The sequence below is a fragment of the Pagrus pagrus genome (genome assembly GCF_965226575.1).
Source record: "Pagrus pagrus genome assembly, chromosome: 8".
Taxonomy (NCBI): Eukaryota; Metazoa; Chordata; class Actinopteri; order Spariformes; family Sparidae; genus Pagrus; species Pagrus pagrus.
Window position 1 is genome coordinate 8,160,315 of NC_140192.1, and position 24,882 is coordinate 8,185,196.

Below are 24,882 nucleotides of genomic sequence, written 5' to 3' on the forward strand. Positions count from 1 at the left end.
AAGCAGTCGTTTGCGGAAATATTACTACATTTACTTTAAGTCCAATAATGCATTACCACCCCAAATTATGACCCACCAGGTCGCTGCCAACTCATTTGCGCTCGTTGGGAGCCGCATAACGATGTAAATGTTTGAACTTTTGTCAATGTGGACATGCTACATGGTTGGATTGGTTAGATTCAGTCGTTTAGATGATTTAATGGAAACCATAAGAACTGACAGATAATTCATAAAATTTTCCCGGCATTGTATGCAAAAGATGTGGAAAAAAGTGGTGACTCCCCACCTTTGAAGCGGTCTTAAAGTCCTAATTTTTGTCAATTCCTCAATTGAATTTCTACTCAACATGATTTTTCTGTTTAGTTTTCAAGTAGTAGTCCTTGAATCCTGCTTGTTCCTGTTGTTTGTCCAGTGCCTTGTATGGTAGCATGGCTGCCTTTGGTGTCTGAGCGTGTGCTGATGGATGCGTGAGAGGCATATTGGGCGGCTGTGGCTCAGGAGTGAGAGCAGCTCGTCCATTAAATGGAGGGACAGCTCCCTGTCAAAGTGTCCTTGGGCAAATTATTAACCCCAAATTGCTCCTGATGATCGGTAGACGAGGTTAGCGCTTAAAAAAAAAAAAGAAAGAAAGAAAAAGAAGCATTTGAAGCGTCAGTCACTGTGGGTGAGGGCTTATTTGTGGTAATGCAGTAGGAAGCATCTCAAATCATGATGACATGGGTCAAAACTTCATTAACAGAGAGGAACACTAACACCAGCGGGGAGTCAAGTAGTGATTTTGATAACAATCGTCAAAAATCTAACATGAGGTATCTATCAGCTTCAAAAATGTCATCAATATGGCGTACTGCACATCTAATTTATCGCAGAGTTTTGGTGATACTATTTCCACCCTTGTTTTATGGTAACTGATGTGTGTCATGCGTCTCCTGTTCATGTGGGGAGGTCTCATAGTTTCTTTTGGCAGTCAGCGCAGCAGTGAGGGATCAGTGTAATCTACGAGGTCTTATGTCCCATCATCCTCACATATTTATGCCCCCGGGGGTCGTCATGTTTTGGGTTCTATAAGTACTAATACTGTGCCGCATTTTCCCAGTCAACCACTGTTGAGCCATGGCTGTTTGCGTGTTTTTTCTGTGGATTTACACAGCTGGATAGTTTTTTGGGGTGAAGGGGCTGGAAGGATTAAGTTTGTACTTAAGTGCTCATGGATCTCTCCGATGAGACGGGGCTTTAGCCGCTGGCCTTGCCCTCTTCTCAGCGCTGCCCAGCTGCTTTCTTTTTTGAATACTTTATCTTTATTGATTTTCCGTCACAGAGAAATCACATACACATCCCATTGGTTTTGCTGTAGTCTCCACCAAGCCAAAGTATTCCTGTGGTTTATTCAGTGGTTCATTCTCTTATCTTGTCGTCCGCACGTAAACATTGTCCGAGTCTCCCATTTCTCTCAACATCGTTCCTCTTGAGCGGGTCTGCCGTGCACCATCTCTTCCTGATGACCTTTTGTCAGACTTTCAGCAGATATATGTCTTCTCTGAACACAATATTTACTGTAATGTTGCCAAAGGACACCACTTTGCATGACCTTTCGAAATGAAGATTTCCTAAAAACTTTAGTATTTCAGTACAAAGCCAAAGCCTACTGTCAATGAGTGGACAGTAAGTCAAGGATACTTTCACTTCTGCTTCCTACTGATGTCAATCCACAAGAGCAGAGCAGAAGTGTCACGTTGTCACTGTGTATTTTGCTTAAGCTGACTAATTTTATTACGTGTTGAACCACAGTGTGTCCTTGTGAAGGGTAATGCAACTTCTGGTCTATTAGATTGAGCGGAGACAAATCCAGACTGTTAAAGAGCTATGAAATGTGCTTCTGTCTGAGTGAAGGACAAACCGTCAGTTAGATTTAATTGTAGTGGAACTGTGAAGCTTTAGTGGTGACCCATTTAACTCTGAACCCCTCACCACATATACTTTCCTTTTTACTTTCTCCAACTCTCCTGTGTACATGTGTTTCTTTTTCTCTGTCTCCTCCAGAGCGTTATATTTTATTTTCTGCCACATTCCTGCTGCCGGTTTGCCTCGTGCTCTTTCTGTTTTCCTGCATCGCTGTTGCCCCTCATGAGAATTTCGTTGCTGCGTCTGTGTTTGCTTTTTTTTTGGTCACGACAGTTTTGTTGTTTCACATCTGTGAAATCTGCACCAGATGTTCATATAATTCCATTTAATACTCTAGTTATTAATCATGCCTCTCTGGCTCATCAGCCAAGGTGCAGACACACGATATGACCCAACAAGTGGTCTACTCATGATATTAGATACACGAATATGAACAGAAAAAGGTTGTGTACGACGAGATAGGAATTATGTTTCTCTACAAGTTTACTACAGGCATTTGCTTATCTTCCGTTTGTTGTTATAATACAAGACTAGGCAAGCCTGGTGTTGCTGGACTGTGGCTGCAGCCCATTGGGAGGACGCAAACAGTGATGAGAAGAAGTAAACCACAGTGGTGGTTTGCTGTTTTTGGGTTGACAAGACATTTCTTGCTCACTGACAAAGCAGCTTTAGTGAGCAGCATAAATGAAGCTTAGTGTTAGATCATGCGGCACAAGGAAGTCATACGCCCCAGCTGTAGCCTGCTGACAGCCGCCAATCGGATCATTGTTACCAATCAGTCACACTCCAACCACAGCTACTCTTACCACAAGGCGGTACTTTTAAATATGGCTCCCTTCTCATTCACATCCCTTTTACTCAAACGCTGCTCGCTGTCACCACCCCAGCCACCTTTTCTAGTTCAGAGTCCTGTCAGGGCCCAAGGTTAAAGAAGTTAAACTGCGTTTATTGTCTTGCTTGGAGCTCACTCTTGTGTACCCCAGGGGGTCTTCCACATTTTTGCTCCCTGCTTTGGCTTAGCATGCTACCGTGTCAATTCAGGGAGCATCTTGAGAGTGGAGCCATCAGCGCCAAGCTTACCTGTTTGTTGCAATAAATGTTTAATCCTCTGCTGAGAGTGTTCCTGACTGAAGTGCAGATTCATGGAGCTGTATCGGAAAATGTTTGTGGGAAACTTGCCGATGTCTGTCCAAAGGGTCACCAGATTTGTCGCATTTGAATAACGTTGTTAAAGAGGTTTTAAGGGCCTGCTGTGTAGGATTTAGTGGCACTGCAGTGAGGACATTGCAGATTGCAACCAACTGAATCCCCCTCGCCTCACCCTCCCCTTCGGTGGCCACTAAAAACACAAAATGTGAAAGGCCCTCAATACAGCCCGTGTTTGGTGTCCATTCTGGGCTACTGTAGAAACATAGTGGTTTCTATGGCAGAGGACCTGCTTCCTCTGTAGATATAAAAAGCTTGTTCTAAGGTAACGAAAAAACATAATTCTTAGTTTCAGATGATTATTCACGAATGAAATAATAATTATGAATATGATATTCCATCTCTGCCAATAGATATCCCTTAAACCTACGCACTGGACCTTTTAAAACTTGTCAGATCTTGCAGCACAGTCGCTACAGTAAGTTGACAGCAGCGGGTGGTCGCATGTGTGCGTCATTAGAAAATGTAAAGCATCTGCTCTTAAACAGTGTCTCAGTCAGTCAGATACATAGCTGCTATGATCTGACAAACACGGGCTACAAAAGGGCTACAGCATTCCTCGTGTCCCATTGAATCCAAATTTATTAGTTTGTAGGTTGACTCTCACGAGTGAATGTTATGTTAACTCAGTGAACTTTTGCACTTTGACGTGTTTTGAGTGTTTAGTGAAATTTTGACGCATCATATCCTATTGAAGTCAGCTGGCTCGGATTATTGAGAGGAGGTTTCTGTGATTCCAAGAATCATTTGTCAGCATGAGGTGGACTCCTCCGCTGCAGCCTTAAAAAGAAACTCCACTCTGTGTGTTTTGTGTTAGTGAAGTGAACAGGGTCGTTTCCGTTGCGTAACCTATGCGGGAGTTTGGCTTTCTGGCTCACCCTAACAATTAACAAAATGACAATCCAAAACAAACCGAAAGTGTTCAGCCTAGAATACTTTTCAGAGTGTGTAACCTGATCACAGCTGCTGTCTTGAGGATTCCGGTTAAAATCAGCCAGGTTTGGCTGCTGAGAAGTCGGCTTTGGTGTGGTCACTGTAATGGCGGTCCTGTGGGATGAGCAGAATGCAGGAGAGAGGTTATTGGCTTTTCAGTGAATAGGATCACATGACACACAGCAGGCCAAGCCAGACCAGGACATATGGCTGTGTTCCTAGCCTGAGGTCATTGGGAAGGCGAGTAGAGAAACGGCGGACTGAACGGATGATATTGCAGGATCAATCTTTATGTAATGGAGCCTTTTCTAAACTTTCCTTCTGTCTTTCATTGGAAAATATTATACCTTAAAGTGATGTTTGCATTTTATCATGCCCTGAAATTGATTTCTGTAAAAGATTCTATCAACAAAAGAAACTCATGCATGTGCTTTTGGTAAAGAGATGTTTTTATTGCTCTCAGACGTTAAACTCACCTCTGTCTGTCTCCCTCCAGATATCAGAGAACTTCTACTGTGATCTGAACTCAGAACAATATAAAAGCTTCTTGAAACCTCACACTCCAAGTGTGGATCATTCCACCCTGGCCAGATCTGCCATCTTCCCCATCACCTACCCTTCCCCAGATATCTACCTGGTCATCAAGGTAATAATGAATTCAATAGCTCCTATGTATCATGGGTAACAGTAGCTTTATGTAACTTACTGCACTGCTCTCGTTGTATCTCTTGCTCAAGCAATGCCTTATACTGTTTTGCAAACAAGCTGCCTGGATGGATTATGCTGAGATGCTCTTCCTGCCTGTGTCTTAGATTGAAAAGGTTCTCCAGCAGGGAGAGATCGGTGACTGTGCTGACCCCTACGTCACACTGAGGGAATGTGACTCTTCAAAGGTAAGGCAGAGCAATGAACAGGATACTCACGTTTCTTTTACATTTTAGTATACTATGCTCTGAAGATGAAGCCATTTTTTAGCATGAATTTTTTAAAACGTATTTTTGCTTCCGTCTTTCAGAACAAGGACAAGCTCGAGAAGCTGCGAGGCCAGTCGGAGACGTTCTGCCACAGGCTGGGTCGTTATCGCATGCCTTTTGCCTGGGCGACCGTTAAAATAATGGATGTGATCTCGACCGCTGCAATAGACCGGGATGTCCCCGACTCTGATAGCTTAAAAGGAGGTGTGTGTGCTTGTCTGCGCTTTTTCAAAAGGACAGTACCCACTGATGACTTGCACGCATTGACCTTTTCATGGGATTTGTTTTTCCAGGTAAATCCAGCAGCATGGACCGGAGAGCACAGCTTCCCAGGAGGAATTCTGAGCGTTACAGTACCATTGATGATCAATTTTGCAACATTGCTGCCTTCAAACCTGCTACCATCACTATCAGCACCATCTTCAAACAGGTCGGACTGCCACCCAAACACAACAAGTCAGACTAGTCTGTGAAAAAGTAGGCTGTTTCCTTGAGATATAAGATAAGGTAACAGACAGAGATGCTTGAAGGTGCAGCCTGGCCTTGCCTCACTCTTTGGTCAAACATGCCATTCCATCAGCTCCAGTAATGTTTCTACCATAAAGCCATGACTTTGTATAAATGCTGCAAGAAACTTGAGTATCAAACACTGACTTCACTGTTAAAACCATCATTATTATTTATCTATGAAGCAACAGCAGCAACTTTATTCTAACCATATCTTCTGAAGCTTTATTTTGCTTCTTGTCACCTTCGCTTTTTTATATGAATGAAATTGGGGCAAAAAGAATCACTCACTTGTTGACTGTGCCTGTGTGTTTGTGTATCAGGAGGGAGATCGCTTGAGTGACGAGGACTTGCTCAAGTTCCTGTCAGAGATCAAGAAAACTTCCACTCCACAGAGGAGAATCAAGATAATACCAGGTCATCTCTCATCACATCTAATCGCTCATTATGGGATTTATCAACTGAGGGAATCGTTTCTCATTACAGGAATTGCGACTTACTTGCGGAGAGTTGAGAAGATGATAACAGTCTCATGTCTGTGTTAAATATGAAGCTGCAACCGAAAGAAGGTTGGCTTCGCTTAGCACAAAGAACACTTTCATCTTGAGCGTTAAAACGACTTATGGTTACACAGGGAGGTTTTGTGCAGGACAGTTTATTAGCTGGGTGTCGTAACTTCCTTGAGTTTTGTTGTCACCATGATGTTGCCAGGCAACAAGAAGGCACTCCAGGAAGTTACTGCACTTACTGCCAAGAAATAGCGCAGTACACGAGTTCCTGTAAAACCACAATGTTTCATTTTTACACTTTGGTTTTTGTATGAATGAAACAAATGAGATACAGTGTTTTATTTAGTGAGCTTTAGAAGTGCTAGTAGGCGGGTTTTGTAATCTTCGGACGGATGCGGGCTAGCTGTTTCCCCCAGTTTCTTGTTTTTAGGCTAAGCTAAGCTAACTGGCTGCTGGCTTTAGCTTTATACTTACAGACATGAGATTGGTATCGATCTCCACAACTCGTTCTTTTCAGTGTGTGTCTGCAAAGTATTTGAATGACGTCATGCAATCTCATGTTAGATTATAGTTGGTATACTCATATGCAGGTCACTAATTCGTGAATATCAATTATCTTGTGTCTTCCAGGTTCCATAAAACTGGACATGTCTCCAGTGCACGACAGTCCACTGGCATGTTTGTCCACTGAGCTCATCCCTCTGATACCTGTAGCTGAGAAGAACATTCGGCCCGTCAAAGAGGTGCTGGAGTTCCCATCCAGTGAGGTTTACGTCCCTCACAACATTTACAGGTGGGTTTGAAGACGTAATACATGTCTGAATGATCACACGCTCTTCGCATTTTTACATTTATGGTATTTCTTAATCCAACCCCTCTCAGAACAGTGGAAGGAAATAAATAAGCTTTCTTCAGTTTTCTAATCAACATGTTTAAATGTCTCTTGCACCTCAAAAAGATTAAATATACACAAGGTTTTGGAGAGCAAATGATTCATAGCTTGAGTTTTATCCAGGTTTGTTTGCTCTTACAGACAGTTTAGTTCTCTGAAAGGCCAGAGGCAACAACAACAGTCATGCTGTACTCATCACTCAAGAGCTTTGCACATTTTTAGTGCCTATTTTTAGGCCTTTTACATCCAGGCTACCTGTGAAAGTGCCTCGTAGTGTCACAACGAGGAGGGAGGCAGCCTGCGTGAACCGAGCTTTAAATCAACACTAGAAACATTAGTAACTTCATGTGTGAACAAGTCCCCTGCATGGTAATTGCATGCTGTCATTCACCGAGCATTTGTTCAGTGGAATCTGCGGCATTAAGTTGTATTCCAGGTTTCAAGGCAGATTACAGTGTTGTATTAAAACCACGGTAAATTGCTGGTTGTTTGGACTTTCTGTGACATTACTGTCACCTTACCGCTGCACGACAAAGAAGATGTTGTTCAGACAGTGCCATCTAGTGATGTACATTAGAGCTGCTTCATTTTTGTGTAATTGTTTTGATGTATTGAGTAAACAGGAAATCCCCCTGGCACTCTTTTATCCCTGTGTCTCTGTAGGAACCTGCTCTTTGTCTACCCCCAGAGGCTAAACTTTGTCAACCGGCTCACGTCAGCAAGAAACATCACCATCAAAATCCAGTTTATGAGCGGAGAGGACCCAGCTTCCTCTCTACCTGTGAGTGCTGCCGTGTAATCTGTGATCTCACAGCACTGTTACAACAGATACAAGGATTTGTCCTGATAATTCCACCAGATTTGTGAATGTGTGTGCATTACATGACTTATAATGTAGTATCAACCAATATATACACTGATGTTAAAGGATAGGTTACCCCTTTCACGTCAGTCTAAAAAGGTTTTGCCTGCTGTACTTTTTCCTCCTTTTTTTCCCGACAATTAAGAGGTCCCCTCCCATAGTAGGGCTGAAACAAAAAAAATGTTTTTTGTGGATTGATCTGCTGTTTATTTTCATAAAAAAGCTATTGATAATATAGTCTATAAAATCGTGAAAAATGTTGCAATGCGATAAAAACAGTAAATGTTTGACATTTTCTCTTGAAATATGACTGAAACAATTAAATTGATGATCAAAATAGTTGGCACTTATTTTTCTTATAATCGACTAATCGGTGCAGCTCTATCCCACAGTAATGCACTTTCACTGTAAGTGATCGGGGACACAATCTGAAGGGTATATCTTACAAAGTAACATCCTGTTTTAGTAGAAAATTCCTTTTGTGTTTCCCTGGGCAGCACTTCTCTGTGAGGCTGCAGTGGAAGGACAGCAAGAAAAGAGGAAGTTCTGTCCTAAAACGCCTGTGACTTTGGAAAATATCCACTTGATTTGACTTATTTGGACAACTGAAGCCTCAAATTAGCTTTAGATACACTTCTCAGTATTCTAAGGATATTTTAAGGACGAGTTAGAGAGAGGAACAAGTTCAACAAGAAAAACCTGTTTCAATGTTTTAAGACATACTTGAAAAATTGTGAACCTGTCTTTTAAAGGGGCATGATGTAGATGTTTTGAAAGCCAGTCATTTTAAGGACCTGTTACGGTAATAACAGAGTCACTGGTATAGATGAACAGCCCTGTCATCCCACGTCTACACAGATGCATCAGGCAAATTTCGGTCTCAAGTTAATGTACCTTTTTAATTTGTAATTTTTTCCCCTTGTCCATTTTCAGGTCATTTTTGGGAAATCAAGTGGCCCTGAGTTTTTACAGGAAGTCTACACCCCTGTTACCTACCACAACAAGCAAGTACACATTATGACACTTAATTGTTTGTAAGCATATTTTTGTCATATAAACAATTTGACTAACTGTGTCTCCCTGACTCTCTCTCTCTCACACACTCATCTCTCCTCCTCCATCTTTGTCCTCACCCATCCCTCTTTTCCCGTGTTTTTTCCTTTGTCACACCTTACTTCCCTAACTCTCTCAGGTCCCCAGACTTCTATGAGGAAGTGAAGATGGCTCTTCCAGCCCGTCTGACGGAGAGACATCACTTGCTGTTCACCTTCTACCACATCAGCTGCCAGCAGAAGCAGAACCAGAGCGGCAGCTGTGAGACTCTCATCGGATACTCTGTGAGTTTTAACTTTTGCTACCTGAGTGCGTTTCTAAATGTAACCCAGATTCCAGAAAAGTGGGGATGCTGTGCAAAACATAATTACATCCTTACAGAGCCACGTGCACGGCTGGAGAGTCACACACATTTTTTTGTTTTTTATCTAGTGGCTGCCCATAGTGAATAATGACCGACTGCAGACCGGTCAGTTCTGTCTGCCGATTGCCCTGGAGCGACTACCTGTCAACTATTCACTGCACACGCCTGAGGTACACACATCCCTTACTATATTATTACATCATTCTGCTTGTCCATGTCATGCTACAGTCGGTAAAGTAGTAGAGAGTTTCCTTTAAAGACCAGAAATGGAAGTCAAATGGTTAAATTCCCTGTGTCTTTGTTGTGCAGAAACTTCCTCCTCAGGTCCCTCCTGTCAAGTGGATGGAAGGTCACAAAGGACTATTTAACCTGGAGGTCCAGGCCGTGTCATCTGTACACACACAGGTGAGCAGTGTTTGCACACAACAACACTATGGCTGTCTTCTTTGCTTCACCGCTCTTTCTCTCTCTGTCTGTCATGCACACAAGTAGACTGAACATTACACACGCACACACACACACAGACTCACACACTGAGAACACAACAAGTGTCCACTCTGCTGCCACCCTGGAGCATTACATGCACCCTTTCTTGTTACATCTGTTCCTCTGTCTCTTCTGTTGTTCCTCTGTCGCTTTCTATCTCTCTGCTTCCTGTGCAAGTACCACACTGCAACACATTGTCTGTTTTCTGCACCAGGACAACCACCTGGAGCGTTTCTTCACCCTCTGCCACGCCCTGGAGGGTGGAGCTACATTCCCGTTAAGGGTCAGGGATGAGAAGATTCCAGAGAACAAGCTGGAGCACGAGCTGAAGCTCAGCATCATCTCCCTGTCCTCCTCCAGTTTAGAGCCTCTGGTCCTCTTCCTCCATCTGGTGTTGGATAAACTCTTTACACTCATCATGCAGCCGATGGTCATCGCCGGCCAGACCGGTGAGGAGTTAGCTTGACTCAAATAGTACTGCAGAGAAACAGCATCTCATAAATTTTATCAATCAATTGCTCATTTATCAAGCAAGTGTCAAATGTCTCCTTGCCCCAGGCTCTCAACTGTGATGCCTTGCTGCTTTCCTCTGTTTTGCAGAATATCTTTGAGTTTTAGACTGTTGGTCGGACCAAACAAGACATTTGAAAATGCCAACTTGGGCTCTGGGAATTTTGGGGGTTTTTTTCAGCTGGAAAATAATTGAAAAAAATAATCAACAGATTAATCAATAATGAAAATAGTACTTAGTTGAAGCTATTTTCACACAGCTGTGGTACAAATGTGCACTTGAAGGAAGTAGGTACAAGCATTGATTGTAGGGCTGCAACTAATGAATATTTTAGTGAGTATGACTCCCAGAAAAAACAAACAGTAAAAAAAACATGAATTGGGACATCTTAAAGGTTGCTTATTCTGGTCTGTGCTGATATTTTGTTTATTTTCCCAAAAATCTCGAGTAACTTCATCAAACAGCATTGATGTGCTTGAGAATATAAACAATGAAATAACAGATGACGGTCTGGCAGACTGTTGCAGCACCTGTAGGGGGTAATAGGATGCTGGCCGTCCTAGTGTTGAAGGATGCAATAGCTTCTTATTTGTCATGATAATATTATTTATATTTATATGTATGTTACTGATATTATAGGTTTAACTTTATTTTGTGCATGTCCATGTGTGTGTCCTACAGCCAATCTGGCCCAGATAGCCTTCGAATCAGTGGTGTCTATAGTCAACAGTCTTCACAACAGTCAGGAGCTGAACAGGGACCAGCAGGGTAGGAACTGCCTGTTGGCGACCTACCTTTACTGGGTGTTTCGTCTGCCAGATCCCCCTCAAGACGTGCAGAACACAGGTACAGACATACAGATTTATATGTATGAGTTTGCTTACTTTTTCTTCTGTTTGTCATTTTTCCTTTGATTATATTTCCTTTAATCTTTTTAAGAAATAAAGTTCGATCTTTAATGTGTGTCCACGGATTCAGGTTCAGGCAGTATACCGTCGGCAGAGAGCCGTTACAGCACAATGGGCCGGGCCACGGCAGCCACAGTCGGCTCCATGCTTCTCCAGTCCAGAATCCGCAGCAGCAGCAACCCCGACATCCCCGCTCCACAAATGTCTGCTGAAGACGCTGAAGTCAAAAGCATCCTCTCTGCAAAGGTACAGAGGGATTCCCCAAACTAAATGTCCCAAAATCTCCCCATGAGAACAGTCATGCCACCTTATCATGCCTTCAGTTGCAGAGAATAAAAAAAAAGATTGAGCGTAGTTTTGGGAGCTTTTTCTAGCTACATACACACACACACACACACACACACACACACACACACACACACACACACACACACACACACACACGGTGCAGTATGTAAATTTCCCAGCATGCTTACACATGCACACAAAACAGTCATTTGCTATCCATCCCTACAGTACATTAGGTATTGTAATAGGCCACTCGACGTCCCCTCTAATGAACGCATCCATCACGTTCAATGTGACGGAACCTGTTTGTTTCTGTCTCCAGGGCCACAACAACCCAGGCAGTCGCATGTCCACCTATGTGGAAGTAAGCAACCACCAGAGCCCCACAGGAAACACACGCCCCTCCAACAGAAAGGTAAAAAAGTTCTCCCTTTTGTTCAAGGCCCACCACCATGGTATGTGAGGTACAGTTTGGGACAGCTTGTTGAAGACATTTGCAAACTAATGAGAAATCTTGAAGCTGCTTTAATTCATCTACTTTAAAAAAAAAAACTGTGATCCCTCTGTTATTAAGATTTGGATTAATATCAGTTGTCTTCTCAAGATGGAAGTAGAAGTTTAAAGATGTGGATTCATGATGTCACTAACCAACTTTGTGGCCCTGTAGATGTTTTACATTAAATTGAGTATTTACAGCAGCAGCAGGTCAGCAGCAGTAATGCACAGCGAGGTTCCTTGATATGAGAAAACAAAAGAAGACATGGAGCTAAAGGATAAAATAAAATGAAGCATCAATCATTTACTGTGCTGTTACAATACTTATATTTTGTCTAATAAAGCAGAGTTAAAGCAGAGGTATAGAACTTGTATTAAACTTAAAAACAGATGTTTGTCCAGTCCCGATGGTTTTAACTGGCACCTGCATACCTGCCAACATTAGGCTGTAAAATAGAGGATTTTCTGAGGTATCAATAATTTACAGATTTACCCTCAAGCCCCCCTGCCCTGCCATGTAACCCTATGCCACAGAATAAATACACAAATACAAGGATTTGAGTGAAAATAACGGCATACTACTCTTACATTCATAACTCACAATAAAATAAGTAAATAAAACTGTAAAGATGGAATAAAAGCAGTCAAAAGTCAACATCTAAAAACATCTACATTGTGAGAGAGAGTGTGAGGAGCCATCAACCCAAAAAGAAGAAGAAAGATGATAATAAAATGATGCAGGACTGCAGTCTGCAGAGTGAAATCACCATTCAGGAGCACAGTGGGAGAAAATGGATAAAAATAGGGAGACTCCCACGAATGAATTAGTGTTTTGGCAGGTATGCACCTGCCTGTCTTTTAATTAAATATTTTGTCAGAGGCTGTAGTATAACATGGTGGTACATTTTAATGCTTAAATAATGGCTCATTTCAAATGTGGAGAATCATTAACATAGAAAGTATTGAATTAAACTATGCTATGATCAGCATAGCTTATGTTTAAAACAACATTATGTAGAAATTGGCATTTTGTGCGGTTTGACGCCCCCTAGAGTCTCTTAGCTTCTTTTTTTAAAATAATGAATCAATGAAGCAACCTCTCAGACGAATGCTTCTTCTTTCTGCACACACTCAGGCTGTAAATTTCCTACTGTAATATAAGAAGCTTTTAGCCGCCAGTTCCCTCCCTTACCACAGGGTGGGAGTGTGACACTTACAACAACGGTATTGTGGTTGTTTGGGTTGTCCTTCCTGTTCAAAGCTCACCCAGCATTTTCAAAAATGAATTCAGAGTGACATTCAGTATAATACATACAGAATCTTTATTCCATTTCCCACGGAAGGGAGGCTCTTTCTCACTCCACTTTGTGTATTTTGTCTCTTGCAGCAGTTTCACGAGGAGCTGGCTCTGCAGATGGTCGTCAGCACCGGGGTCTGCAGAGAGAACGCATACAAATATGCCTGGTTCTTCTTTGAGCTGCTGGTCTGTGTGCTTTTTTTGACTGACACTTACATAAGAGAAAAAGTAATGATTGCTTCGGATGTTCATGATGAATGAGTGAAGTAATAAAAAAGGCTCTCACCAAACAATGCGTGACCTCGTGGCCACATCACCTTAAAAGATAAATGATGGTTTTAATGTGCGGTGTACAAAAGGGCATTCGGAAATCACTGTAGTCTGTAATATATCGAGCTGCTTGCTAATTTATCACTCTTCTGGAGTTTTGGAAGTGTTATCATCACTCACATTCACTTATTTATGTTTCTCTCTTCAGTAGCTTCACTACAAGATGCGTGCTTTAATTAATGAAAGGCTTCTTTTGTGATTTGCATGAAAAATGAGGATAGAAAGTGTTGACTTAGCACCTGTCTGTTTACTTGACAGATTATCGACTTCACTCTTGCTTTCAATTCACATGCCTCTTTTGTTTTTATCTGATTCACGTTTGTTACGTGTGTGTGTGTGTGTGTTGATGTGTGTGTGGGCTTTAACAGGTGAAAAGCATGGCTCAGCACGTGTCTTACCTCGACAAGCACGGCGTCCCTCGGAGAGGCCGCTTCTCTGACCGATTTAAAGATGACATCACCACCATTGTCTCCGTGGTTACGGCTGAGATTGGGACCATCCTTGTCAAACAACATAAGGTGAGGAATACAATGGTGAAAATACATTCTGCCTCTTCATTTCTCAGTCAGACTGTAACTTATTCCACCTCAGAGCTCTAGACTGCATCTGTGTTCCCTCTGTTCTCCTGGGTCGTGTCAGTGTCCTCCAAACAACAGGGAGTTGGTGGTGCTAATTAAATTTGCCTCCGTGGTATCAAAGGCTCGGTTTTCACAACTAGCAGCTTGGCAAGTTCGACTCCGTGCTGCTTAGTGATTGTTGTTTGCTGATTGCTGTTGTTTTAGGAGGTAGAGCAAGCAGAGAAAGTCAACATCAGCCTGGCCTTCTTCCTCTACGACCTGCTGTCTCTTATGGACCGAGGATTTGTCTTTCAGCTGGTGAAAAACTACTGCAACCAGGTGGAATAACACTAACAAACCATTTAACATGTGTCTTGAATACATGAATTCAGTAATTCCCCTGTGGCACCTATTTCTGAGCTGTCTCCAAGACAATTTATTTAACTTCTGTGTATGTTTTCAGGTACTATCAAGTATTTATTGATAATTCTTTGCCATTTTCCCTTCTAGATGTCAGCTAAGAGTGTGTCAATGCCAACATTGATCAGCATGCGTCTGGAGTTCCTGCGAATCCTGTGCAGCCACGAGCACTACCTCAACCTGAGCCTCTTCTTCAGCAGCCCTGCGTCCGCTCCCGCCTCACCATGTCCATCTATCTCCTCACAGGTCTGCCCACACATCAGTCAGAATTTGTACTTCAGTAATGTAATTCAGGCAGTTGTTTCATCATTGACAATTTGGGGAGTTTTCACTTTAAAGAGAGCTGTTTAAAAAGGACTTCAAGGAAAAATCTTACCTGATGAATCATTTTGTCCTGTCACTCCTTCATATCATCTTTCCATTCAGAGCTCTGGCTCGTGCAGTTTCCAGGAGCAGCAGAGGATCTTGGGGCTGTTCGAGCTTTCTCAGGAATTTAAGCAGCAGCACTACCTCACCGGTCTGCTGCTTACAGAGCTCAGTGCCGCCCTCGACATGGAGTCAGAAGGGTATGGAAACATAGACGCGTTCGAGTTGTTTCTAGATCATCACCCTCCCAATGACCTTAGTGGACCATGAAGTCAATATTCCAGCCCACACCAGGGTGTGATCGACACTGTTTTATTAACAATTACATTAAAAACAACAACAGGGAGTGAATTACGTGTTTAGTGTGTTGCATCATCAGATCCGCTCTGTGCTTGACTTCGATCAGGTGTTTCTTTACATAATCAGGTTCTGAGAATCCAGCAGGTTCACATTCAATACAAATGCACTTCAAAAATACAACAATTGGCAACAGCAAACCCAATTCCTGCATTTCCATTTTCATAGGATAATGAGATATACAAAAATGCAAAAGTGCAAAATCTAGTTCAACCATCTACAATAACACAGAGGACAAGTAGATAAGAATGCATACAATTCCACAGAGTATCATAAATATATGTATATTTATGTATGAGTACAACGTACATGAATTTCTTTATAAGATACACATCAAAGTGATAGAAAAAATATATATTAGAAGAGGGTAATACATTAAACTACATTACAAAAGTCACAATATTTCCCCTTATGACCTTGTTATTACTAATATTATTGTATATCCACTTTCCTTCAAGGTTCCCAGATATAATTGATCACAAATCACAAACAAATTACAAATGAAAGAAAATCACAGACATATTTAAATCCTGTGTACTTGTAATTTAACTGGTGATTTCACTTAAAAATAAAATGTGTGTGTTCACAGGGGAAAGGTCCAGAGAAAGGCCATCAATGCCATCTACAGCCTGCTGTGCTCCCATGATCTTGACCATCGCTGTATCAAACCGGAGGTCAGAGCCAAGGTGGCTGCTCTCTACCTCTCCCTGGTGGGGATTATCATCGACTCAACCAACTATCTGGACTTCACTGGTAACTTGCATACATTCAATTATATGCACTTTGTGGTCCCTTAAAGTTCATGTCATCTTGTCATATCTCTGTTAGACACATGCAGTACACGTAGAATCAAGTGTCAGAAAACGGTGATAAACACCAATCAATGTTTCCCAAAAGTCTAAGATGGCATCCTCAAGTGTTTGTTTTGTCCACAACACAAAGACATTCAGTTCTCTGTCATAGAAGAGAAAAGAAATCAGTAAACATTCACATTTAAGAAGCTGGAATCAAATAATTTTGTCATTCGGGTTAGGGTTCTGTCAAAAAATTGCTCGCACCAGTCAATCAGTTTTATAATAACTGGCGATTAACTTGATAGTTGACAACGAATCGATTAATCGTTGCGGCTGTACCTGTTTGTCTTTGCAGTTTCTGACACCCGCGGTGGGAAAAACAAGACGGGCGGACCCGAGGATGACCTTGAAAATGTCCCACCCATCAATCAGTCTGTTGCCATGGCGATTGCCGGGAACCCTTTCAACACGCTGGGACGCAATGTTCTCGTTTCCATGGCAGCCATGGTAAAAATTCAGAAACAATTCCCGAATGTTAAGATGATTATGACTATAGTATGCTTTTCATTGTTTTTAAAAGTTCAAAAGTGCACGTGTGTGTGCGTGCGTGTGTATTCTGCCTCCTAACAGGTGAGCTGCGCTGAGGCGGATTGATTAGCTGTCAGAGCCACACACACACTTCATCCATCCTGAAAAAAATCACGCGCACACACACACAAACACACATGTCTAGAAGAGATGGTTTATAGGCAGGCATCGCCATCATAAGTGAACAGGGCCGTCCTCCTGACAAACACATCAATCAAGTGTAGCTACAGCAACAACACAGGCACTAAAACTGAACGCTGCCATTCTCTTCCTCTTTCTCTGCTTCTGTCCAAGACATGAATCAGTTCCTTGTATGCTCAAACATGAAATACTGTTGTGGAAAAACTGAATTTCACAAAACTGAGCCATCGGCCTGGTATCCATCACAAATCCAAACATGGCTGCCAGAGAGCTTGTTCCTCATTTTCTAAAACTTCCCCTGCAAACAATGTTTGATTCTTCAGAAAAGGGTTTTTTTTTTTTACATGAAGCATTTTTTCAAATAAACACACAATGTTTTTGATTACATGCCGCAAAGATTTAACGCTGGTTCTGGTGAGCCTCACTCAGTCCTGCTGCGAAACAGGTTTTAGGTGGGACACCTAGAGCACTAGGAGGTTAATGGCTACATTCATCAAAGCTGCCACACAGTGAAGCAGCAGTAGCCCTCTATAGTAGCGATTCATCATCACACGAATGACGGTAAATTAATCTGCAGTAGATTTAACGCCTATTAAGATGGGGAAGAGAACCATACTTCACTAAAGCCAGAGTGGAAGAGAGTGGAAGTGGCCAGCAATGTTTGTGGTTTAGAGGAGCTTGTGAATGATATACTGTTAGTTTGTTAGATACACTTGTTATATAACTCAGTGGGTAGAGCAGGAGTCCACTGTGTGTGTGTTATGGATGTGTTTCATAGTGCTTCAGCTATAGAACACAAATCATTGTGCTGTGAAACGTTTTGGATCAAAGTATTCCCAAGAATATCAGTTCATTAAAGGACACCTACACATATTTTGGTAGCTTCTCTTACATTTTACATCCTGTTTTGTTTGCGTCTCTTTGATTGGTAATTCCTCAGTCTGTGTGCCCATATTGCACACGCATATATGGATGTTTGTGTGTACTGAATGCAGGCACTTTCTCTTCAGTGAGAGCCACATTTTACCGTTACATCATCTACATATGTGTCTCCTCTCGTCTTCCAGCAAGGTAAATCTGTAGCCACCCTGGCAGCAGACACCAGTCGCCACCTGTTGGTGTGTTTCTTGTGGGTGATGAAGAACGCCGACAAGAATCTGATTCAGCGCTGGACTATAGATATGCCTCCCTCGCAGCTCAACAAGCTGCTGGAGCTGCTCACTATCTGCGTGTCCTGCTTTGAGTACAGGGTCAGTTTGCACATGCATTATCCATTTAGATTAGATTTTATTTCTGGCTGTGTATTTGTATACCTTGTTTGCATGTGTATTTATCTTACAGATTGAGTGTTTATTACAAAATATTAAAACTAGTATGTACCTGGTGAATATGTGTCTATATGTTTGCAGGGTAAGCAGAGCACTGACAAAGTGAGCACCCAGGCCTTACAGAAATCTCATCAGGCCAAGCTGCAGCTGGAGGAAGCTCTGCTGAGAGGAATGGGAGCCCGCGGGGAAATGATGAAACGGGTTGGAGGTAGTGTATCTGCTTGCACTTATTATTGCAGATATTCTCCTCTTGGAATTGCTTGTCTGTCATATATTAGATCTGCATTTTCTGCAATATTTTAAAGTTTTCAACATGAACCATCCCAAAACTAGTGAACACACTGATTTTCAAATGTCATCATTTTATTTTTTTTTTTAAATGTGTGGTCAGCAAGTCACTGCAAGAACCAATTTCAGGTCTTCCTGTGATAGTCAGGAATTTTGTACAATTTGTGTCTTGTCTGTGTTAGACAGCAGTTCAAATATGGATGTACGCTGGTGTATATGGAGTAAATGCTTTATTATTGTGAAAATACAGTATTTATCAGTAATTGTTAATAGTTTTAGCTGTTTTCTTGAATCCCTCACAGGAATGGACAGGACCATGGGTCAGAGAGAGCACCTACGGTGGAGGAAAGACCTCACTCAGTGGCGACAGACTAACGACAAACAGGATAAGTAAGTTCATTTCAGTTTTCAAAATGTCCCTCCTTGCTTTCTTGCTTTACCAATGTCTCCTTCTCTCTCTGCCTTTCTTTATTATGGTCCTTTCTTCTCTAAATATCTGTCTTACTATCACCATCTTCCATCAGGACTAAAGCAGAGTTGGACCAGGAGGCTCTGATCAGTGGAAATTTAGCCACAGAGACTAACCTGATAGTGCTGGACCTGCTAGAAACTATCCTACAGGTACGAGTCATGCAAATCTTGTTGAACACATGACAAACTAGAGTGATACTCAGGAGAGCATATACCTCCACCCATCAGTCCCCTCTACCTGCATCAAACTGTACTCACTCATAGATACCAGTAAACTAAATACGCCTGTTTTTGAGAAAAAAAACAGGCGTATTTCTTTGAGAGAAAAAAAATCCTGGATCCATCCCTTTATTTGCTTCTGCACCAAAAGTTAATGGGGTTTACTTTGGGCCAAGACCAATCCTCCATCCAAGTTTTGTGGAAATCAGTTCAGTAGTATTTGTGTAACCCTGCTGACAAACCAACCAACCGCCGTTTTTTTGTGTCCACATTTTTGCAAACATGTCTCTCACTGTTGGATGGAAGCTGACATCTTAGGAATTCATTGCATTCACAATAACAGTTGTGCATATGACAATCATTTGATATTAGCCTTCATTATACTCTAAGGTTTCCGTAATATTTTGCAGCTGCAAAGAGAATCTATTGTCGACTTTCATCAAGAAGCTGGATTAAAAGATCTGTTAATTCTTTATGCATAATTAAGGTACCAGCAAAGTTCCTAATAAGGTATTCGAGAAATGGCTTGAAAGCTCTAAATTGGCCAAACCAGAATAATGTCATGCAATGTGTCACTGCAAAATGAGTTGCTTTAAAACAGAGTAAAAAACAGGTCAGTCCTAGCCTGGAACATGTCTACGTAGACTGCATATTAAACCACCTCTGTCGGGATTTCTGAGCAGTTCAAACGTTTAGTTTTACATTCAAGTGACTTCCTAACCTGCCCGCAGGTAATCCCATTTATCTCTAATGATTTTCTTTATTTTCATCTTTCTCCTGTCCAGGCGGTGCCTTTGGCTGACTGTAAGGACAGTGTGGTCGGCGGGGTGTTGAAGGTGTTACTCCACTCTCTCACCTGCAACCAGAGTAGCACTTTCCTCTCTCACACCTTCAGCACACTCAGATCGCTTGTTGTCAAGGTACTTTCATTGTGATATGTGTGTCAGTGTGTGTTTGGTTGTGAAAATTTAGTGGGAGGTATGTGGGTGGGTGTGTATACACGATCACGTCCTGTGTCTAAATTAAATGTTCTTACTGCTTGTGGGGATGGCAAACTGCTGATACAGGCCAGAATTATAAGTCTATATCCGTGTGTGTGTGCGCCTGTGTTTACCACCTTGTGTGCCTGTTTTCCTTTATCTCTGTGTGTGTGTTTGTGTGTTTGTGTGCAGTTTGGGGACCTGTTGTTTGAGGAGGAGGCAGAGCAGTGTGCGGACCTGTGCCAGAAGGTGCTTCAGTACTGCAGCAGCCCCGTCGATGAAAACAGGAGCCAGGCCTGTGCCACCCTCTACCTCATCATGAGATACAGCTACAGCAACGCCAGCGTAAGCACAAAAACATCGCACACGAAAGATGATCCCGTGTTTATGTTCCAATGGGTTGTGCAGATGTGCACATGCTGTAGAAACACCCACATAAAGCAAATGTCAGGCACCTTTCTGTCAGATAAAACCTTATCAAACATCTAAGCTTGCGGAAGAAATTGCATTTATGTCAGATTAGATTTAATTTAAGTGCACATGAGAGGATTGCTCGTGAGGCACATGGAAGCGGGGAGTCTCACACACACACATCTTATCCTATCTTCTCCACTTCTTTTCCTCTCCTGCTCGGCTTTAATGTCTTTTCCATGTCTATTTTGAGCGTGCCGCAGAAAGTTTCTGCTGAAGGATGTGTCTCTGAGTAGAGAGCAGAGAGATATGTCACTGTCTGCCTCCCCATGTTCCTACCCCTCTTTAACTAATGACAGCTAGACCTCTCTCTCTCTCTCTCTCCCTCTCTGTGCGTGTATGTGTGTGTGTGTGTGTGTGTGTTTCAGTACATACTGTATGTGTGAGTGTGTAACTATATGAGCCTCAAGGGCAGGGAGAGGGAAAACGTGAATGGGGTGGAAAGGAGGAAATCACGACAGAGAAAGAGGAGTGTTTTTGCCAGAGGTGAAGCGGTGATGGAGATAAATAAAAAGATTGAAAAAGAGACAGATCTGAGGGGAGGGAGGTTTAGGACAGAGTGTCTTCTTTCATTTTGTCTACGCTGGTTCGATAACTGCTGTTGCAGTCAATATTTCCTGTGTTTACAGTCTGTACACTTTAATGAAAATCAGACACCAGCCTGTGGAGCACACATACGCTCACACACACACACACACACACACACACACACACACACACACATACACACACACACACACACATACAGTATCTCCAGTTTAAAGAGAGTATTTCCCATCTGCGTGTCCCTGCATATGTTTGTTTATATGGTGTATACAGAGGGAGCTGTGATCTGAATTAGCGTAGCAGACGTATGACTCATTCATACAGAACTTACGCTCTGCCTCTTTCTTTGTTTATGTTTTCTTCCCTTCATCCGCCCTCGTATTGCTCTCGGTATGTCGCACACACTTTTCCCCTCTCTTCATCATTTACTTTAATTTGAGATTAAAAAAGAAAATACCGGGCTTTATTTCCAGAAATGGAACAATTCCCTAAAAAACAGAAACGTGCAGTTAAAGCTTGTCCAGTTATGGAAAGGTTGGACAGAAAGCCACAGGAGAAGGAGAAAGGAGAGAGAGAGAGACGGAAAGGGTTATGTGTTGACTTAAGCTATCATTTAGGCTACTTTTGAGCACACGGGCACACATGCGCGCACACACTGAGTTAGAGGGCAGTGATGGGTGGTTAGGCTCTGGCTCCATGCTCAGTTGAACAGAATGGGGCCGTAGAGATGATCCATGGGTGATTATGTCTCTGCTAATGGGAGATCATTTCCCGCTTAGCTGGTCATGCTGGAGATAGATGGGACTTCACACATACACGAGCACACTCTCTCGCACATACACACAGCCCCGGCTGCAGAGGATGGAGGGGTGTTTGTCAGGCCTGTTATTTTGGACAGGTGGGGTGAAGGATGGAGGGACGAGGAAAGGGAGGGGACAAGGGACTAAGATGTAGGGAAACAAAAACTGCCTACCAGTATTGGTGTTGCCAATTATCCTTTTTCATTTGGATCAGAACATTATCGTTTGTAGCTCTCTTATTCTGTGTGCTATCAGATGGAAATAGAATAAGTGTTTCTCAAGACACTACTTAGAGACTTTTTAGATTTGGAAAATCTTATCGTAAGTTTTTCATTGCATGACAGAGGATCCTCTATATATCCAACGTTACATCTACACAACAAAGTCAAGTGTGCAAGTATTCTTGATTTTCAATTTCTAACAATTCTACTAAATAATTTAGATCTTATATCGTCTCTGTAGGAAACTTTAAGGTTTAAAAATTGATAAGTCATTTTAAGAGCAAAAGTTCAAACATTTGCTGGTTTCAGCTTCTTAAATGTAAGGATTTGCTGCTTTTCATTGTCATTCATGACAGTGAATAAAGAGTCTTTGGGTTTTTGGACAGAAGAAGCATTTAGAAGACGTCATTTTGAGTTCTGGGAAATTGCGATGGGCATTTTTTTTGATGATGAAGTGATTGTCTTTCATTGTCATCACACAGTCATAACGCTCCTGCTGGTTTCTCATACAGCACTACAGCTTATTTTCAATCCTTGTTCAGGCTTTTATTCAGATTTCTTGATGTTTTTTGATGAAGTAGTTCATCACAATTCAGAATTGTAAGTTCTGGCCAATATTTATTAAAATTTGAATAGAACAACAACCAAAAGAGTGAGTAGTAGTAGTAGTAGTAGCAATATTTGCATGTCATAACCTTTGCCTACACCAGTGGTATATTAAAATGAAATACAAGTAAATTGTTTAATGCATATTATATGTTTTTAAAGATTAATGTGGAATTTTAAACATAGGCAAACACAGTGGACTGTGTCTTATAAAGAGCCTCATTTGTTGAGTAAATACATGCTCTGGCCATTATTGGAGTATTTTTTGGTAACTAAGCAATTTAGAGGCATAATGTAGTCGAATGAGGCCAGAAGAAGGAACATTATCTTTTTTTGCAAGCTGCATTTGTCTGTTATATGTTAATATGCCTTTTTTAGCCATTGAGTGTTTTCCATTCTTTTTCTTCAGCTTGCAGGGAATGCGTCAAAAGCAAAAAAAAGTTTTCAGTCTGTGGAAATCCATAATCACACGAAACGCAACGTTTCTAGGCTGCTGTTTTACATCAGAAAATCTTTGTCTCACTGTATGATAAACACTGCAAAATGTTAAACGCCGACATTCACTGCGGTCTCTTCTGTCTCCGTCAGAACTTCTCAAGAGTGAAGATGCAGGTCACCATGTCTCTGGCCTCGCTGGTGGGCAAGTCATCAGACTTCCAGGAGGAATACTTGAGACGCTCGCTCCGCACCATCCTGGCCTACGCAGAGGAGGACACGGAGATGCAGAACACTCAGCTGCCCTCGCAGGTATAGAATAGCTCACACACATAACTGCTGTCTTATTGTTGATTGTGTTGCGGACTCATACTTTCCTCTTGTGTGTGTTTTTCTTTAGGTGGATGAGCTTCTAAGAAACCTTAACAGTATTTTGTCAGACACAGTGAAGATGAGGGAGTTCCAGGAAGACCCTGAGATGCTCATGGACCTCATGTACAGGTAAGAAACATACTCCTCGTCTCTTTTTTCCTCTGTCTCTTAATATCTCTCTCCTCTTGTCTCTCCCTGTCTCTCATCACCCTGTGGCTTCTCCCTATGTTGCGCTGCTGTTTCCTATTTCTCTGTGGTTTGGGCTGTTTTGCCTCTATTTTGTGCCTTCACTATGGTTACCATGTGGTAGCAGTTTAGTCTTCTGATCTGGCTTTGTGTATATGCAAATGCAAACAGTGTGTGTGTCTCGGTGTGTGTGTGAGAGAACACGAACGGGGGGAAACGGGGAGACAAAGAGCGCATACATGTGCTGTATGTTGATTTAGGCACTTTAGCTCAACATGCCCTAATGTCGCCTACACGTGTCATTTATCATGCACCTTTCTGTTTGGGTTTTGGTCCCAGTCACCTGATGAGTGTTTGGCAGCAGCACAGAACGACCCGTTAGCTTTTACAAACTCACCTAGACTCACCCCAACCTCCAAGCCCCCCCCCCCTATAAACACACAGGTCATTGATGCACAAGACATTTGGTCTCCAGATGCTTGAGTTCACTCGTTAGTATAGCATAGTGACTCACCTGCTTTATAAACAAATTCATTCAGAGTGTTTTAGATTTATTCCCATGTTGTCAGGCTAATGATTATTCATGCATTCCAGGAACAGGGAAACATTTTTCCATATTTTCTTTGTACTTGCTCATAAAAGCACTAATCAACCAGAATACTTACCATGGCTGCTGCACTCATTTTCACGCACACATTTTGTTTATAAGATGTTCACATGTACAGTATTTCATTTAATTGAGCGCAATTCACTACTGTTATCAACGGGACTGAACATGGCATAAAACTTTTTGAACCATAAGATATCAAAAAGCTGAATTTAATCTGAAAGGTCTTGTATATCAACATAAATGTACTCTAAATACATCATGGCTGGAAAAGCTTTGAGCCGTTTAGTCTCCCGTGTATTTTGTTTCCAAGTCTCTCTTCAAAAAGTCATTTTAATCCCAAGAAGACTTTAACCTGGTTTATAAAGGAAAAAGAAAGGAAGAAACCAACAACGTTCTTCTCTTCCCCTCCTCAGGATAGCGAAGGGCTACCAGACGTCTCCTGACCTCCGTCTGACCTGGCTGCAGAACATGGCCGAGAAACACAACAACAGGAAGTGTTACACTGAGTCGGCGATGTGTCTGGTCCACGCTGCTGCCCTGGTTGCCGAGTATCTCAGCATGCTGGAAGATCACAAGTACCTGCCTGTTGGCAGCGTCACCTTCCAGGTA

General features: G+C 42.1%; 1 protein-coding gene across 1 annotated transcript in view; it reads left to right on the forward strand.

The window, feature by feature from the left end:
* The window catches only part of dock8 (dedicator of cytokinesis 8), a 61,611-nt gene that overhangs the window by 25,022 nt on the left and 11,707 nt on the right, over nucleotides 1-24,882 (forward strand). The window contains exons 9-39 of the mRNA XM_084360394.1: nucleotides 4,538-4,687; nucleotides 4,854-4,934; nucleotides 5,057-5,219; nucleotides 5,309-5,445; nucleotides 5,846-5,939; nucleotides 6,662-6,824; nucleotides 7,587-7,704; nucleotides 8,719-8,789; nucleotides 8,978-9,122; nucleotides 9,271-9,372; nucleotides 9,512-9,607; nucleotides 9,903-10,137; nucleotides 10,881-11,045; nucleotides 11,178-11,353; nucleotides 11,718-11,810; nucleotides 13,278-13,373; nucleotides 13,886-14,035; nucleotides 14,300-14,413; nucleotides 14,585-14,740; nucleotides 14,921-15,060; nucleotides 15,807-15,970; nucleotides 16,367-16,518; nucleotides 17,808-17,990; nucleotides 18,150-18,276; nucleotides 18,659-18,746; nucleotides 18,881-18,977; nucleotides 19,832-19,966; nucleotides 20,219-20,371; nucleotides 23,259-23,417; nucleotides 23,506-23,606; nucleotides 24,687-24,879. Of these exons, the coding sequence (XP_084216520.1) occupies nucleotides 4,538-4,687; nucleotides 4,854-4,934; nucleotides 5,057-5,219; nucleotides 5,309-5,445; nucleotides 5,846-5,939; nucleotides 6,662-6,824; nucleotides 7,587-7,704; nucleotides 8,719-8,789; nucleotides 8,978-9,122; nucleotides 9,271-9,372; nucleotides 9,512-9,607; nucleotides 9,903-10,137; nucleotides 10,881-11,045; nucleotides 11,178-11,353; nucleotides 11,718-11,810; nucleotides 13,278-13,373; nucleotides 13,886-14,035; nucleotides 14,300-14,413; nucleotides 14,585-14,740; nucleotides 14,921-15,060; nucleotides 15,807-15,970; nucleotides 16,367-16,518; nucleotides 17,808-17,990; nucleotides 18,150-18,276; nucleotides 18,659-18,746; nucleotides 18,881-18,977; nucleotides 19,832-19,966; nucleotides 20,219-20,371; nucleotides 23,259-23,417; nucleotides 23,506-23,606; nucleotides 24,687-24,879 (4,197 nt within the window). The remainder of the gene's footprint in view (nucleotides 1-4,537; nucleotides 4,688-4,853; nucleotides 4,935-5,056; nucleotides 5,220-5,308; nucleotides 5,446-5,845; nucleotides 5,940-6,661; nucleotides 6,825-7,586; nucleotides 7,705-8,718; nucleotides 8,790-8,977; nucleotides 9,123-9,270; nucleotides 9,373-9,511; nucleotides 9,608-9,902; nucleotides 10,138-10,880; nucleotides 11,046-11,177; nucleotides 11,354-11,717; nucleotides 11,811-13,277; nucleotides 13,374-13,885; nucleotides 14,036-14,299; nucleotides 14,414-14,584; nucleotides 14,741-14,920; nucleotides 15,061-15,806; nucleotides 15,971-16,366; nucleotides 16,519-17,807; nucleotides 17,991-18,149; nucleotides 18,277-18,658; nucleotides 18,747-18,880; nucleotides 18,978-19,831; nucleotides 19,967-20,218; nucleotides 20,372-23,258; nucleotides 23,418-23,505; nucleotides 23,607-24,686; nucleotides 24,880-24,882) is intronic.